Below are 19,045 nucleotides of genomic sequence, written 5' to 3' on the forward strand. Positions count from 1 at the left end.
TTTCAAAAAACAATACCACAAAAAGCAAAAGCAGACACAGGCCAACAAAAAGTAGATTTGACTAAGCTAGACTGCTCAAAGGACGATAAATCCCCCGGTTATGTTAAAAAAAACAACCTATTGATAAATTCAAAAAAAGTCTTTTGTCATTAGTTATTGTCTCACTTTTCCTTAGATACTCTCTTGTAGTTCCATTGTTAATATAGGTCTAGACAGTTTGAATTATTTTGTTACTTAAGACCCAGATTACAAGGGTTAACAGTACAATTGAACATGTAAGTAAAGATGAGAGAAATGGGGAAACAAACTCACATAACATCTCTATACTTGATTTCCTCCTTCTTGGACGTTTTTAAGAGGGTAAGTGAGCTCTGGATAAATTTCTTTGCAGCTTTTGGTGTTTTACAGTCGTTACATCGGAAACATTTTAGGACGTACCTGAAAAAAAAAATGTTTTATTTTACCAGGTTAATCAAAATATGTAGGGAATCATTCAAAGCTTCTGAAATCTTTCACGTTTCATAAAACTACAAGGTGGCTCGTCGAGAAACAGCGTTGGATACAACTGATAAACTGTGCAAATCAACAACATAAACAAATGTAAATCTATCAGCGTATTAAATGTAAAACAAAAACAATGTAAACCAACACCATAAAACAGGTGCTGTTTTACGCAGCACAGGTGCTGTTTTAAAGTGCTGTTTTAAACCAGCACCGTAAAACAGAAAAAAAATGTAAACCAGCACCGTAAAACAGGTATTCGTAAGTAAACAACGTACAAATCAGGCAATTATCCTACTCATTTCTATTTTGCCAAAGTAACATAGTATGGGGTTGGGCACCTCCAAGAAGTAAATAATTCCTTTTTTGTAATTTTCATAAATATGATTAAAAAACAAATTGGCAATACATGAATGAAAACGAAGAAGACGAAAAAAGGAAAACACAAGGATAAGACAACAAGGATAGCTTTCAGCCAGTGAATGCAAAAAACACAACAAGGCAGATATTTTGGCAAAAAACTTCCACCAAGGCGTCTTCAGTGCTCAAAATATACAAGAAAACTAGCTTTGAAGAAACACAACTTGAAAGGAAAACGAGAAAAGTAGCTACCTAATAAGACGTTGCAAATAGGTGACTAATCTTAAAAGATATATGAAATGAACCATCAAAAATTAGAGTTCTAAAAAAATGAATTAAAATAATTAAAATTAGAATTAATTAGAAATTAGAATAAACGAGAAATCAGAATTAGAAATTAGAATAAATTATAAATGAAAATGAAAATAAAGAATAAAAACGTTAGATTTAAGAGTTCTCAATTCTCGAATTCTGAGCATCGTTCATGAGGCGGTAGGTCTATTGCTTTGCTTAGGATGAACCAGGCTAGTCAATCCTTTATTATGATTAATTTAAAAAACTTTCTTCACAAAATAAGTTTTCCAAAGACAAGTAAAGAGCTCCAATAAACCAAAAATGAGCAGAAATGAAGTCAAATAATCTTCTAAGCGTAAAACTACCACATATCCCCTCAATAAATTAATGAAACCCAAAACGAGCAGAAATTACAATAAATAACCGAGTCAAACCCGAAACGAACAGAAATTAGCATGAGTAGGACTGACAACCCCTATTCCTTCTTATAAAATGCACTTTACTGAAAAAAGAACGTGGATTGTCAGTTTAATATACATATTTGATATTTATTCCTTAAAGTCTTAATAATTTTTTGTTTATTGAAGTCAAAAAAGTGAGAACATTTAAAATGTGTTTTGTTTTCAGTAAAGTGCAAATTATGTTCCCCCCGTCTTGAAAAGCCAGGGGGGTCGTCAGCCCTGTGTTGTAGCAGTAGTAGCATTAGTAGACGTAAGCGAATAGCACCTTTGGTTTTCTTCAATATCCCCCTCAACACACGCTGAAAGTTTTAACTTAATACCATCAACCGTTTCTGAAGCATTGCCGATACGCCTTCTTAATAACCTGTGTGGGCATAGTAAGTCTCGATCAAGTTCAACACTGTTTCAACATTCCCCAAAATTTCACCTTAACACCCTTAGCATTAGTAGCAGTAGTAGTAGTACCACCAGTAGTAGTGGTAGTAGTAGTTTAATTAATAAATTTAGCCTTAGCTTTAGTAGTAGTAGTAGTAGTATGAGTAGGAGCAGTAGCATTAGGATGCAAATACTGTCTTTTGGTTAGTTCAATATACCCCACAACAAGCCCTGTTAGTCTCAACTTCACACACCGAACTGTTCCTAGGATATTTCTGACACGCTCTTTCGACAACCTGCATACAGACGGTATGTTTTGATTAAATTCACCTTCCCCTCATAATTCCCTGAAAATTTCACCTTCATACCATTGGGCATAGTTGTAATAGTAGTAACAATAGCAGTATTAGTATTAGTAGCACTAGTAGTAGTATTAATAGCCAAAGCACTAGTACTAGTAGGAGCAGTAGTCTTAACATATTGCCTTTTGGTCAGTTGAATATTCATCTCATCAAATCCTGGAAGTTTCAACTTAACAGAATTAGCAGTTGCTATGACATTATCGATATGTCCTTTTGATAACCTGTATATGCATACTTCTTAAAATTTTCATCTTAATGTTCTTAACTTTACAAGCAGTTGCAATAGAAGTAGTAGTTGAACTAGTAGTAGTAGTAGTAGTAGTAGTAAATGTAGCAGTGGTAGTAATATTAATAGTAGTGTGAATATTGCCTTTTGCTCAATTGATCTTCCTCTTTAAGCATTCTCTGAAAGTACTAACTTAATGCCCAAATCGATTCTTGATATACGCTCTTTTGACAATCTGCATGCACATAGTGTCTTTTGATTTAACCCAAATTTCCCCTCAATATTCTCCCAAATGTTTGCTTTCATAGACCTTAGGCTTTTATAGCCCTTAGTATTACTATAGTATTACTATCATATAGTAGTAGGAAAAGTAGTAGCAGAACTTCCGATTTTTCCAATCAAATGAACCCCATTTTAAGTTTATACCATCATGGATTCCATAGAAACCTAACTCTCGCGCCTGGGCTCTGGATGATTGTGTCAGCCCTGGAGGCATTGTTATATGTTCTTTGGATTATTTTGAACAAAATAGACATCTCACAATTTTAATGAGATGCGTTTGGGGAGAAGAGAGCTTCGGATGGGGAGGGGGGCTTGTCGCCCTTCGTCACTTTTGACTCTTACAAAGGAACCAGAATTGAATTTTCAATCAAATGAGCCTCTTCCAAAGTTTATACGAAAACCTCTTCCATAAAAACCTTATATCCGCCCTGGCCACAGCTTGCAACCCTTTACCCGGGCCCTGGAGGTTTGTTTCAACCCGAAGGCCTTGTTATATGATCTTTTGACTATTTTAAATAATATCTATAGTCAATAGCTATGTAAAAATTTCTATTGAATACATTTAGGGAAAAGAGGACATGGGAACGGTAGCTAGTTGCCCTCTGATACCTTTTGACTCTTAAAAAAGGCACTAAAACTTCTAATTTCCAATCAAATGAGCCCCCTCCGAGGTTTATTCGACCCCCCTTCCATAAAAACCTTACATATCAACAATGGGCAACTACTATAACTTATAGCCCTTGTCCTGAGGGTTGTTGGAGGTTGTCATCCCCAACTATATAATAACTGGACTTTTCAACTATGCTGAAAAAAATGGCTACCTCAAAATTTTGATTGAATGTGTTTGGGAAATGATTGACGGGGGGGGGGGGGGCTGGTTGCCTTCCAATCCCTTTTGACTCTGAAAAGGGCGCTAGAACTTTTTGTTTCCAATCAAATGAACCCTTTTCGAAGTTTCTATAAAAACTCCTTCTATACGAAGTACCTTGGTCACAAGAAAAAATACATAAATAAAAAAATAATACATTGTGCCCACATCGCTCTTTATTCAGGTAGCGCTATTGCGCTGTCTATGATTAGAAGGTATTTGAATTTTTTTGTGTTAGATTATCCTAAATAAGGCTTATAAAAATATCAGAAGTACTTTTGTTCAAAGTAAGGGTACGTTTTACTTTTGTTTCAATCGCTTTCTAAAAATATTGTGGCAAAGCATTAACTGAGTTTACTTTATTAAAAAGAACTAAATGATCTGGGTTTCCAAAAGCATGGAGGGCCAGATAAGAGTAAAAATCATCATTCTTCACTTACACACATTAGAGATATTTCTATTAATAGTCTCCGTCCATGTAGCCTTCTCCCCAACTGTTGATGGGTTGTGTCTGCATGAATAATTTTAAAAGTTATAAGATCTACCGCACAAATACGGGAGAATATGAGCCACTATCAAGCGTAGGATTTCTTTTGTTATTTAAACAAACTTAGAAAACACTGAAAGATAATGTTTCCATAAATTTTTTCCAAGTTTGTCTCAGTTTCTAGGAAATTATAATAAAAAACTTTCCAAAAAAGAAGTTTATCAAAGAAAAGCGAAGAGCCATATTAAAATTAAGACCAGCAGAAATAAATTCCTATAATAATCCAAATTCAAAATGACCTAAAATTTTAAAGAGTCAATGAAACCCAGAACGAACAGAAATTAAAATAAATAATTATAGCAAACATAAAGATAATAGGTACTAATATAGATAAATAAATCTTAAAACGAGCAAGAATCAAATTGAATCATCAAGTCAAACTTAAAATGAATAAACATTACTACAAACAGGAGTTTGGCTACTGCCCCCTTCCCTAACCGTAAAAGTCTATTGCGTCATTTGCTTTTTGTTGAAAACTAGATGTATCTTCAACAGTGTGATTTTGTTTTTCAACACATCTAGGCCAAATAAAAAAATTAATCACCATAATAATAAAGATTAGTGGAAACAACTAATGAAAATAAACTGAATGTTTAATATATAAAGATATTAATTCCTGGAAACTCAGCAATTCAAGATTCTATTTCACTGTAATTTTTATTTCCAACAATTTTTTAAATATAAAAAAAATATTTGCAATATAATTAGCTTTCAGCAAAGCACATACTTTAGACTTTTACGGTTAGGGGAGCGGGAAGAAGGCAGTAACCAAATTTTTGTTCGTTTTAAGTTCGACTTGAATTTTCAATTTATTTTTTACTCGTTTAAAGATGTATTTATCATCTATTTTAGGGCCTATTATCTTTATATTTGCTATGATTGTTTAATTAATTTCTGTTCACATTGGATTTCATTTATTCTTTAATAGTAATTAATGGCCGTCTTGAGTAGGAATTATTATAGAAATTTATTTCTGCTGTTCTCATGTGATATGGCTTTACACTTTTCTTTGAAAAACCTCTTTTTTGGAAAGTTTTTTTAATTAATTCCTGTTTGTTTTTGATTACCGAAGTTTTGATACTGGTTAATACTAGGAATATTTTTCCAGTTCTTCACGTCTTTAGATTAAGAAGTGAAATGTGAGATTCTAATTTATTAATTCTAATTAATGTCTTTTGACATATTTCAACATCCCCCTCAACATTCCCTAAAAGTTTCAACTTAATACCATTAGCCGTTCCTGAGGTATTACAGATGTGCCCTTCTGACAACCGGGATACGCACAGTATCTTTTGATTAAGCCCAACATCCCCATTAAAAATACTCTGAAAGTTTCAACTTAATGCCCTTAATTGTTTCTGAGATGTTGAATACACCATTTTTACAAGCTGGGTGTACATATTATCTTTTTGTTTAGTTCAGCATCCCCTTAAAGTTCCAATTTGATACCCTTTCCTATTCCTGAAATATTGCAGACATGCCATTTTAAAAACCTGAATGTATATGGTGTCTTTCGATTTAGTTCAACATCACATTCGACATTTCCTGAAATTTTCAGCTTACTAATCTTACCGGCAATACCTGTAATGCATATATTGTCTTTAAGTTCAAATTATCCTACAACATTCTCTGAATGTTTCAACTCATACCCTACCCTAACTGTTGACGAAATTCTAGAGATATGCCGTTTTGACAACATGGATACATATAGTGTTTTTCAATTTTGTTTAACAGTCCCCTTAGCATTCTATACAGTTCAAACTTTATACCCATAGCCGTTCCTGAGATCGATATAGAAACGCTCAGATACGCCTTTTTGACAACTTGGATGCACCTGGGGTCCTTTCATAAATTGCAAAATCCCCCTCAATCTTTTATGAAATTTACAATTTACTAACCTTAGCCATTCGTGGATGTTGCAGATAAGCCCTTTCGAAAACCTAGATTCACTATACCATTTTGAGAAACAGAATGCAATCAAACTCTTTTGATTTAGTTGAAGTCTAGTAGTAGCAGTAACAGTTGCAAGCAGTTGCAGTCGTGAGTTGTCGTATTCGTGGTCACAAGTTGGTGCAAAGGAAGTGGCAAGTAGTCGCAATTGCAAGTAGTTACCGTCACAAGCAGCCACAGTAACAGTCAAGAGGCGTTCGCATTCATAGTTGCTAGTAGTTGCAGTCACAGTCATAAGTTGTCGCAATCATAAGTGGTATTAGTAGCAAGTATTGGCAGGCTTAAGTAGTCACAGTCGCAAGTAGTCACAGTCACAAGTTGTCACAGTCGCAAATAGCCACAGTTGCAAGCAGTCGTAGTCACAAATAGTCACAATCACAATCGCAAGTAGAATTATTCTACCTCATAAGTAGTAACATTAGCAGAATAAAATAGTCACAGCCACAGACAGAAGTAGTCGCAGTCACAAGTAGTCACAATTGCTGTCGCAAGTAGTTGCAGGCACAGTCCCGGACTCAAACAGAGGTAGTACAAGCCTCAAGTAGTCACACTTGCAAGTAGTTTTAAGCAGTGACAGTCACAGTCGCAAGTAGTCCTATTTGCAGTCACAGTAGTAGTAACAATAGTGGTCTTGAAAGTGTAAAGTTAATACCCTTAGCCATTCCTAAGATATGGTAGATATACCCTTTTGATAACCTGAATACACATATTGTCTTTTGATTTAGTGTAACATTCCCCTCAACATTTCCCAAAGTTTCACCTTAACAAGGTTTCACAGAAAAAGCCTAGCCTTTTCTGATACACTCAGGAACAAATTCTTCCCCCTTTCCCAATGATAAATCCTGTATTTTAACAATTGGCAGATTGCATAATTTATGACCATTTCCCCAGAGGCAGTGAGGGCATGGCATCCCCAGATGCATAGTTAGTAGAATTTTTGACCATTTTGAAAAATTAACGATTTCATAATTTTGATCACTAGAGGGTCCAAAATGGACAAGGGAGGTCCTTTGCCCTCAAAGCACTGTTCGACATGCCCTAAAAATTTCAACTTAATGCCCTCGGCTTTTCCTAAGATATGATAAGATTTATTGCTGAAAAACGGCTATCACAAGCCGAAAAGGGCCAAATTTGCGCTTTAGCGTCAAATACAGTGAAAAAAAAATATCGAAAACAAACAATCACACAACCAAAGCAAATTATAAAAGGTTAAATTTAAAATAATTAAAAACGAAAAAAACAAAGAAAAAGTAAAAAGTGAACAAAAAACATTTGACTGTAAAGTTTGTAAGCACAACTTTAAAACTGTCAAACGTCAGCAAAAAAAAAAAAAAAACATAATTTATATGGTTAAAAAAAATAAAAAATATAAAAACCCCAAATTTTCAAAATGGGCATTAAATTAATAACTATGAAGTAAAGAGCGAGTGAGGGGGGGGGGGCAGCGGAGATGCAGGGGTTGAAAAGGTAAACTAGGTAAGGTATAAAAGTTCTTCTATATCTTTCCGTGCAAACTCTTATGGGGGCGAGAAGGGGGATTTTTGTTGACACAGAACGCGGGAGGCGGGGTCGAAGGGGTGAATATTGACCGGGGAAAAGGGGAGTTGTTCGAGGGTTATGAAGGGCATTGTTAGCAAAACGCAAGATATTGCTGATTCACCCTTTTGACAATCAGCAAACACACAATGTGTTTTGATATTATTCCACATCATCTGAAAGTAGTCACAGGTAGATGTGGTGGCGGCAGTTGCAGTCTGAGACGTAGTTGGATGAAGTCACAGTCACAACCAGTCACATTTGCAGCCGCAGTAGTAGAATTAGTAGTGGCCCTGAAAGTTTCAAGATACAACCCTTAGCCGTTTCTACAATATTGTAGATTTCCCCTATATCAAGCCTGGATATATACAGTGTCTTTGATTTACTTCAGTACCCCTGGATACACACAGTGTCTTTTGTTTTACTTCAGTATCACCAATAAGATTCAGTCAAGTTCCACCTTAACATCTTTAGCTTTTTCGGACACACCCAAGATCAAAATTCCCTTTTTTGCAAAGATTTTGATTTTGAAAGATTTTGAAAGATGTAAACAATGGACCAGTTGCATAATTTACAACCCTTAACACGGAGGATATGGCGGACTTGGTATCCCCGGAGGCATTGTTATTAAGTCTTTTGACTATTTTGAATAAATAATTTTTCAAAATTTCTATCATTGTTCAAGAGGAGGCGATTAAATAGCCTTAGTGGAAGAGAGGCTTCCTTCCCTCCGAACGCTTTCGAGTCCTGAACATGCACTGAAATTTTCGACTTAATACCTTAAGTCGTCCCTAGGACATTAATGATACACCCTTTTGGCAACCAGTCTGCAAACAGTATATTAATTTTGTTTAATTTTCCCTAAAAATTTTCGATTGTAGTCGAAAATTTCGTGTTTTGGTTTTCCTCATACTGTTTGAATTTTTTTTTCCCATACCCCCTCAAGAATTCCTAAAAGTAATGGCAAGTAAAAATAGTTGCAGTCAAAAGCAGTTGCAATCACAGTAACGAGTGGTCGAAGTCACAGTTGCAGCAGTAGTCGCCCTGAAAGTTTCAATTTAAAACCCTTATATATTCCTAATATGTTATTAATACGTCTTTTGAAAGCTTGGATGCATATAGCCTTGTGTCTTTTGATTTACCTCAATATTCCCCAAAATTTAAAATCAATACCCTTAATCTTTTCGGACAAACTCAGGCTCAAAACATTCCCCCCTTTTCCAATGATAAATCCTGAATATAAAAAATGGACAAATTGCATAATTTACATTCCCTGCCCCGGGTGCTGTGGGGCCATGCCCTCTCCGAGGGCATAGCTATTAGAGTTTGTAAGTATTTTGAATAAAATTACATTTTATAATTTCTATCAGTGTTAAGCGACGCATCTAAAATATTAAGGGGGAGGGACTGCCAGCCCCCCGTTCCTTTTTCAACATCCTTCTCAACATGCCTATAAAGTTTCAGCTTAATACTCTTAGCCATTCCTTAGATATTGCTGTTGGTGCCCTTTTGGCAACCCTCTCCGAAGTTTATACAAGCATCTTTTCCACAAGACCCATATTTGCCCCGAGGGCATAACTTACAACGCCTGCCCCGGGGCCTTGGGGAGTTGTGTCGACACCAGAGTTTTCGTTATATGATCTTTGAACTATTTTTAGGAAAGTGGCTTTCTCAAAGTTCTTATTGGATGAGTTTGAGGAAAATAGCACGTAGAGGGGAGAGACTATTTGTCCTCTGATCTCTTTTGACTCTTAAAACGTGAACTAGAGCTTTCAATTTCCAATCAAATGAGCCCTCTCCGAAGTTTATACGAGCATCTCTTCCATAAGAGCCATATATGCCCCCAGAGCATAATTTACATCGCCTGCCCCCGAACCCGGGGAGGTTGCGTCGACATAGGAGTTTTTCTTATCTGACCTTTGAACTATTTTTAACAAAATGGCTATCTCAAAATTTTTATCAGATACATTTGGAGAAAAGGGGCCGAGGGGGGGGGGCTAGTTGCCATCCAATCTCTTTTGACTCTCAAAAATTGAACTAGAACTTTCAATTTCCAATCAAATGAGCAGTTTATACAGTTTATACAAGTTTATAAATGTGAAGTTTATACAAGCATCCCTTCCATAAGAACCATATATGCCTCCAGGGAACAACTTAAAACGCCTGTCTCCGGGCCCTGGGAGGCTGTGTCGACCCCAGATATTTCTTTACCGTATCTTTGAGCTATTTATAAAAAAATGGCTATCTTAAAGTTCTTATCGGATGGGTTTGAGGGAAAAACGGCGTGGAGAGGGGGGGGGGGTCTAGTGGCCCTCCGATCTCTTTTGGCTCTCAAAAATTGAACTACAACTTTCAATTTCCAATCAAATGAACCCTCTCTCAACTTTATACGAACATCCCTTCCATAAGAATCATATATACCCCCAGGGCATAACTTACAACTCCTGCCACCGGGCCCTGGGGGGGGGGGGGTGTTGACCCCAGAGTTTTCGTTATATGCTCTTTGAACTATTAAAAAAAATGGCTATCTCAAAGTTCTGATCGCATGGGTTTGACGAATTTCAATTTTTAATCAAATGAGTTTATACGAGCTCTGACGTTTATACGAGGATCCCTTCCATAAGAATCATATATGCCCCAGGGCATAACCTACAACGCCTGGTTCCGGGCCCTGGGGGGGTTGTGTCCACACTGGAGTTTTGTTATGATCTTTGAACTATTTTTTAAAAATGGCTATCTCCAAGTTCTTATCGAATGGGTTTGAGGGAAAAAGGACGTGGATGGGGGAGGGCTAGTTGCCCTCTGATCTTTTTCGACTCTTAAAAAGTGAACTATAAATTTCAATTTCCAGTCAAATGAGCTCTCTCTGAAGTTTATACGAGCATCCCTTCAATAAGAACCATATATGCCCCCAGGGCGTAACTAGCAACGCCTGTCCCCGGGCCCTGGGGGGGGGGGTAGTGGTGTCGACACCGGAGTTTTCATTCATAATCTTTGAACTATCTTTAACAAAATGATTATCTCAAAATTTGTGCCGGATGCATTTGGGAATAAAAGGAGGGGCTAGTCGCCCTCCGATCACTTCTGACTCTTATAAAAGGCACTAGAACTTCTGATATCCAATCGAATGAGCCCTTTCCGAAGTTTATGCGACGACTCCTTCCATATGAAGAACCTCTGGGGAAAAATAACAAATAAACAAATAAATAATAAAACATTGGAGTCAGTAAGGCCCTTACTACAGGCAACGCCAAATCATTGCCTCTAATTTCTGTCCGTTTAGGATTTCATTTATCTATTGATGGTGGTTTGTGGTAGTTTTTATGCTTGAAGATTATTTGACTTTATTCCTGCTCATTTTTGGTTTAATGGAGCTCTTTACTTTTCTTTGAAAACTTTATTTTGTGGATTTTTTTTTTTAAACTAACGACCAAAAAGGGTATTTATTCAATTATCTTTGGTGGACAGAAACGCCTCGTGAAAACAGTTAAGATAATAAAGTTTTTCACAGTTCAAAAAAAAGAAAAGATAAACAAACAGGAACAACTTACAATTTGATGTCCTCTCTATCTTCAAGTCCCTGGAGGATATCCTTGGCTATGGCTTTTTCGTTTGTTTTCCCCACAGCTATAAGCAATAGCATTATTGGAAGCGCTATTGAATATATGGATCCAAGACCAATCCGAACAGTAATTTGAATCCCATCATCACGAAATGAAAGTCCCTATTCATAGTCAAATTATGTTACAGTCAATTACTATTGTAACTATTGTTATAGTCGGTATTACTATCGGTATAAAACCTCGGCCAATAGTAACCAAAAAATAATTATTTTGAAACCTATCCGGATCGAACTAAAAAGTATACCATTAAAATCACCATGGCCGAAAAACCCTACACATGGAACTTACAGTCCCCTGGCTTAAACAAGAAGAAGAGTCACCTTTCTTGCATGGGCCTCTTTTTGTCCCATCTCCATTGCTAGCAGGGTACTCAAACATCACAGAGAGCTGTTTAAAGGCCCATGTTAAATGAAATTGCTACATCTACGTGCTGTTTAATCAACAAAACGAAATATTTAAAATAAAATTAATTATTAACGAAAAAACTGCATCTTCATACACAAGATGTATACTTTATATCTACAAGAAATAAAAATGAAAACTAAGAAAAGGCTGGATGTGAAGGAATGTGAAGCTAATTTTAAGCTCACTAATCATGGCTGTTACTTTTCCGTCTATCTCTCGCGCAACTAGCAGTGACTCGACCACCGAGCTACACCCCCTGGACAAATAAGCTGCTAAATTTAGTTAAAGATATATATAAAAATTTTAGATAAAGGAATAAAATCGAACTCCAAGACATTTATTTTTTTAATAAAGTTAAGACTGCAACTTTTACTATTTAAATACGTGACTTGTTGAATGAGTAAAAGAGCAGGCAAAGTTGTAGCGCATGACCACTTCCAAAGAGAGCATACTATTAAAATTAAAGCAGTACATTGTAATCACGAAATTTCACGGGCGGGCTTTTTAAAAAGTATCAAAAATATGGGCATTAGCCTACAATTGAGGTGCAGTTAATTACAAGTAAGTTAACAACGTTTACAAATAAAGTATGTCTACTATCACCTAGATTGAATTCAAGGACGATATAAACCGGATACGCCTACATTTTATCAAAAGTCTTCTGGATAAAGGTGTCAAATTTTGTGGCAGAACATATTTCTAAGACGTATATCATTACTACAGAGCGACTCGAACTTCAATCTTTCTTCTAAAGAAGAAAGTCCTATAACCACTATGCTGAAGTAACTATTAATACAGGAGTAAACATAGGGTTAATACTACTATAACAACTCACCGCAGCACCAAGCCGCCTGAGGCCAATACAGCTACGCACGCTCCTCCCCCATCCCAATCTACTCAAAGCCTCCCTTTTTACACCCGCCCATGAAGTTTCCATTTCCTTTAAATCTGTCTTTATGACGTCCTCCAACCCCAGACGAGGACGACCTGCTTTCCGATTAACCCTAAACGGTTGGCCGAAAAGAACTATCTTCGGCATTCTGTCATCCTTCATCCGCACAACGTGCCCTAGCCACCTAGCCCAAATAGGGTTAATAATATTACTAATTAAAAAAAAGTTTTTCTGATGAAAATAAAAAGCAAAGTTAAAACTTGAAAGGAACAACAATTACTGCTTCATGGTTTATGCAACATATTTTTGAAAAAATATTTCAAACAGACTGACTCATAATATTTCCCTATATTTTTTGAATTCTGAAAAACTAGCGATTTACTGAAAACTCAAACACTGACGCAAAAAAAGAGACGCCACTGACACAGTTAGTGACATAGAGACATAGTGACACAGTTAGTGACATAGAGACGCCACTGACACTGGCATAGTTAAAAAACTGACACCACTTAAGGGAAAACCCTTAAGTGGCATGGAGAGAATAAAAGAATGACTGGTAAAGCTCTGAATTGTCTTTTTCTGGCCATGAGATCAATACCAAAAGTTTGATGATTTTGTTGACCTCATTATTTTTTGGACTCAATTATCCCCAATAGTCGGTTCATAATAACAAATAGTGCCAATTTGACAAAAAGAATAATACCAATAGTCAGTAATTTTTTTTTTAATAAAAAGTGAAGTTAAAACTTAAAAGGAACAAAAATTACTGCTTCATGGTTTATGCAACATGACAGAACCTCACCACCTTATTGGCTTTTTACGTTGAGAGACATATTCTGGAAGTATCACGAGCAAAAATTTACCTATCGAATTAGACCTTAAATTTCTAAGGTCTAAACAAGAAAACTTTTATTCTAAAAAGTATAATTTTAATTATAATTTATTGTTACAGCTATTCGTTAGTTGTTTACAATCTCAAAATTAAGCTCAAGTTAAAAAAAAAAAACTGAAGAGCTTGCACAACTGTCATGATGAACAAGAGTTCATGAGGAAACCGGATGCAATGGCAAATGTTTTGAAGTGGAAGCAATAAAAGGCACAAACGATATATGTATACATACTTACACGTGACATTAGCTGATCATTCACAGCTCTGAACAAAATTTTACTCTTGAAGAAAACAGGATAGTTTTTTCGTACAACTAAATGTTTTCTAATCAGAATATCCTTTCCATTGATTCGAAAGAATCCAGGTATGTCATCACCTGCGGCAGCCCTGTCCTAAAATAAAACAGGGATCAATAGTACTTGCCCAAGAGTACACAGCAAAGAGTGTGGGTAATTTACAAGAGTGGAAACTGGCACTAGTGTCGACAAAAGAAAACATTAACGCCATCTAGCGTTTGGTAACATTCAGTGTAAGAATGAGAATAATTAATTTAATTTGTGTAATTGGTAAGTTAGTGGTAGTAACAAGTGTTTGATCTTAAGGGCTAGGCACATGTAGCTGATTTAAGGAACCGATTTCAGCAAGGGTATATTCCACGTCGAGTGATTATAATTAATGATGCTAAGAGGCGTTTTTCGGTGATTAATCATCATTTATTATGAATAATTTAAACTAACCTTTAAATATGATTATTTACTTGCCTACGCCTCTAAAGCCCTAGTAGATTCCTTGTCTAGAATGTAATTAATGATGATAAATCACCACAAAACCGTCGCTTGGCCCCACGTCTTAGCATCATTAATTAGAATCACTCGACGTGGAATACACCCTTGCTGAAATCGGTTCCAGAAATCAGCTACGTGTGCCTAGCCCTTTATTTCATAACAGACAAACGATTACAAAGCTTGAAAAAATCCCAAATGTCGCCAAACACTAGATTGCGTTGATGTTTTTTGCCGACATTAACACCAGTTTTCACTCTTACCCATGCTCTTTGGTACACAGCTTGATAGGAATCATTAAATAAAAACTAAAACGAAAAAAAAACCAAAAAGAATAATCAAGTAAAATTGAAAACGATTAGAAATTACAAGGAATAAATAAATAAAACCCAGAATGAAAATTCGATGCTAAAACCAATAGAAATTAAAACAATCAAGTTTAAACTAAAACAAACAAAACCTGCCAGGAAGAAGATGGGGGCTGACGGCATGTGAAACTCCCAAAACGCAAGAGTCGTTTGCGCTTTATAAAGAAAAAAAATGAGTACATATCAAGTTCGAAAAAAAAAATTCGGAATAAATATATTTGTGACTGATTTAGTATTACATATCAAAATGCTACTTTTTTGTCACTAATTTTCACTTTTAGTTCAAATATATTTTTTTTTATATTGCAGACTAATGTATAAAGTGAATGCCAATTTTGATTTTTAACCACTTAGTTAGCTGCAGCATCAGGAAGCATCAGGAAATAATCAGGAACTGATTCCTATACATTTGACAGGAATAGATTTAAGAAGACGAAACCGTTGATGAAAATTTATTCAATATTGTGATTATATACTAATGAGGCTGAACTGATTGTTTCAAATATGGTCATGCATAAAAAAAGAACATTCTCGACAATTTAAATCGTCTACAACTTTGTAATGGCATAATGAAAAAAAAAAAAATATTGTCAAAGCAATTTGGTTTCATTAAAGCGCAAATGACACTCTAGCCTTCAAGGAATTTATAGAGGCGACAGCTCGCTCATATTTAGGTAGTTTGTTGCCGTCTTAATTCTAAGCGAAAAATTATTTTAAATTTCTATTCGTTTATTAATGGTCATTTCTGTTAGTTTTAAGTATGAATTGATTTGACTTTATTTCTGTTCATTGTAGGTTAGAATGTAACTCTTTACTTTCTGTTCATTGCTAGAAGATGTGTAAGTCAACTTATAATTGTCAGCTTAAAAACTAAAATGTTGAATTGTGATAAAAATTTTTGGCAAAAATTGAATATTCAGTCAAAATTTTTCATCAGCCGTAATTTCGTGCAATGGTTTTCAATAATCTTTTTACTATAAAATTAAGAGGGAATAGGGAAGAGATTTTTCATTCATATACAGTTGTAAACCTTCATATGATGAGGGGAGGGGGACAGTTGCCCCCTACTAATAATTTGAAAAAAAAATTATTAAATAGCTTTAAAACTGTTTCTTGTTTTAATGTTCAACTTTGTTCTTACTTTGAGCAGAATTTCTATTTAACTAATCCATGCTCGTTTTCAATATAAAAAAAAACTATCTTTTAATGATTTAAATCAATCGTATTTTTGTTACATTCATTTCGCATTTTATGATCATAGATTATTGTATCTCCAGCAGAACTACTTTTTTTTCTAAGACAGCAAAACTATCCTTTTATGAATTAAATAAAAATGATTTCAGTTGTAAATCGTCATATGATTTCTGGTTCTATTATGATTTCTGAGTCTATCCTGTAATGCAGTGGGCACCATGGAAAATAGAAGAATAATAATCAGTCTTTTCATCCAAAGAATCTTTGCATATCCTATTTTTCTGAAGCTATTTACTTTATTAAAGGATAGTTGTTTTGTTGCCTTTAAACAAATTTATTTCTGTTTACAAAATATTCTTTGTTTTTAAGGATTATTTCTTTGAACAAAATTTTTAAGTTATCTTAACGACGAAAATTAGTTCTGTTGGAGAAATGATATTCGGTGATCATAAAATGCGAATTGAATGTACCGAAAATATATTTCTATGTTTACATAATAATTTATTTTCGAGAAGAATAAAAAAGGGTTATTGACATTAGGGGAGTGGATTTTAGGAGTTTCAGAAACTCATATCCCAGGGGTAGGAAGCATGAATTTAGATGATATAGAATTTATTTACTCAGGCAGGAAGGATGGAGTACATGGACAGGGAGTAGGGCTCATGATGAATGAGGAAGCTGCTATGTCTTGTTTAGGATGGAAAGGTATTAGTATTAGAATAATAATTGCTCATTTTATGACTAGAAAGTTCAGGGTATCAATTATAGTAGAAGACGCCCCTGTAGAACCGACTGACAGAGATACTAGTGACTCAGATGAATTTTACTTACAGTTACAGGAGCAAATAGACAGGGTCCCAGGTAGAAATATGATGTTATTACTGGGAGATTTTAACGCCCAGGTTGGTAGAAACAGGTATAGGTGGTATCCCAGCCTAAGTAATTTTGGTGTAGGAACAGAAAACAGTAATGGATACAGGCTTTTGCATTTTGTAGGTATAACAATCTAGTTATAACCAATACGGTGTTTGGTCATAAAATGGCTCATAAACTAACATAGTATTCACCTGTTGGTAAGACAACAAACCTTACTGATTATTTTATAGTAAACCGAAGACTCGTAGGATCAATATAAGATACTAGGGTATATAGGAGTACCGTTATTTGACATTAAAAGTATAGATCACCATCTGGTAGTGTCAAGGGTTAATTTAAAGCTGAAATATCGGAAGGGTAACAATCTCTCGGGAAGTTATGATGCTGATAGACTCCAGGATGAGAATTTAAGAGAAAATTTCCAGGAACAGTTGAATACTAAATTTTAGAGTTTAAAATTTGATAATGTGGAAGATGGTTGGAATAATTTTAGAAAAATAATTTGTGAAGTTGCTGAAGGTGTATTAGGGAAGAAAGCTAGAACTGCAGCTAAGAATATAAAGTGAAAAAGCTTTATCTTTAATAGAAAGGAGGAAGGACTTGTACAAGAATTATCAGAGTGATAGATCATATGAAAACAAAAGGAATGTAAAGAAAGTGGAGAAAGCATTAAAATATGAACTAAGGAGATGTGAAGCGGAGGCCATGGATAAAATTCCCGAGGATCTGGAAGATGCAGCTAGACGGCATAATAGTAAAATATTGTACTGGCACGTTAACAAATTGAGAGGGAGTACTCAATCCGGACTTGTCCCAGTTAAAGATAGGAATGGGGTCGCAATTAGCGATAAGGAAAAAACTAAAGAGAGATGGGCCGAACATTTTGAGAACTTGCTTAACCGAGATAGAGCTGCAGGAAAAGATATAGAGGAAAATGAAAAAGTTGGTGATACCTTGGATGTGAAGGAAGATTTGTTTTGTGAGGAGGAATTAGCAACAGTACTAAAAGGATTAAAGAATAATAAGGCTCCAGGTGCTGATAGGGTTGTAAATGAGTTTCTTAAATATGGTGGCTCTGAGGCTATAAATAAGTTACTGAAGATGATGAATATGATTTTTGAAAAACGGGAAGTACCTAAAGATTTTAGGAAAACCTTAATTAAGCCACTTTGAAAGAAAGGTGATAAAAGTGGGTGCGGTAATTATCAAGGGATTAGTCTGGTCTCTGTAGGTAGTAGATTAATTAGTAATATGATACTTTTTAGACTGAGAGATACATAAGAAAAAGTTTTAAGAGAAGAGCAGCGTGATTTGAGAAAAGGTAGAGGATGCATCGACTAAAATTTTACTCTTGGACTAATGGTTGACAGGTGACAGAATCGTCAAACACCTTTGGTCCTCAGTTTTATAGATTATGAGTAAGCGTTCGATTCTGTTGATAGAAGATATTTAGCAACGGTCTTATAATTGCATGGTTTACAAATACACTAAAAACATTAAAGTTAAACATTAAAAACAGACGAACAGATTAAATTGATTGCTGTTATTTACGGCAATACCACTGCTTGCAGTTACGGTAGGACATGAGGTTAGCAGCTGGTTGTGTATTAAATCAGGAGTTAAGCAGGGTTGTGTTCTATCCCCCTTTATATGGATTATTTTGAAGGACTTTGTTTTAAGGAGCACAGGAAAAGCAATGGGAGACCACGGAATCAAATGGGGAGGAAAAAGTCTCCTGGACTTGGATTATGCTGATGATCTAAGCATCCTAGATGAAAGTGTGAGCAAAATGAATGAAGTTTTAGACGTTTTGCGGGTTCAGGATGCTAGAATTGGTTTGAAAATTAATGTTAGGAAGACTAAGTCACTAAGGCTAGGAACAAGTGAAGATGAAAAGGTGACGTTGGGTAATGAAAAGATTGATTAGGTGGGCAGCTTCACTTACCTTGGTAGTATTATTAGTAAAGAAGGTGGGAGCAGTGAAGATGTTAAAAATAGAATAGCCAAGCCTCAGGGTGTTTTTTCACAGTTAAAAAAAAAGTCTGGAAGAATAGAAAAATAAGTCTGCAAACCAAGATTAGAACATTAGAAGCTACAGTGATGACAGTGGTCAAATATGGATATGAAGCATGGGCGCTCTGAAAACGGAGGAAGATTTGCTAGATGTTTTCCAGAGAAATTGCTTAAGGATTGTTCTGGGTACCCGGCTGACTGACCGTGTTTCAAGCAATAGGCTATATGAAAAATGTGGTTC

At 35.4% G+C, this 19,045-nt stretch overlaps 1 protein-coding gene across 1 annotated transcript in view; it reads right to left on the bottom strand.

Moving 5' to 3' along the window:
• LOC148954843 (DNA-directed RNA polymerase I subunit RPA2-like) overlaps positions 1-19,045 on the bottom strand; it is a 132,206-nt gene that overhangs the window by 98,201 nt on the left and 14,960 nt on the right. Inside the window, exons 4-6 of the mRNA XM_089098895.1 lie at positions 13,808-13,963; positions 11,314-11,486; positions 313-438 (exon numbers count right to left, since the gene is read on the bottom strand). Of these exons, the coding sequence (XP_088955021.1) occupies positions 313-438; positions 11,314-11,486; positions 13,808-13,963 (455 nt within the window). The remainder of the gene's footprint in view (positions 1-312; positions 439-11,313; positions 11,487-13,807; positions 13,964-19,045) is intronic.

This window comes from Artemia sp. Qi Xiang Cuo, chromosome 2 (assembly GCF_049724085.1).
Source record: "Artemia sp. Qi Xiang Cuo chromosome 2, ASM4972408v1, whole genome shotgun sequence".
Classification (NCBI taxonomy): domain Eukaryota; kingdom Metazoa; phylum Arthropoda; class Branchiopoda; order Anostraca; family Artemiidae; genus Artemia; species Artemia sp. Qi Xiang Cuo.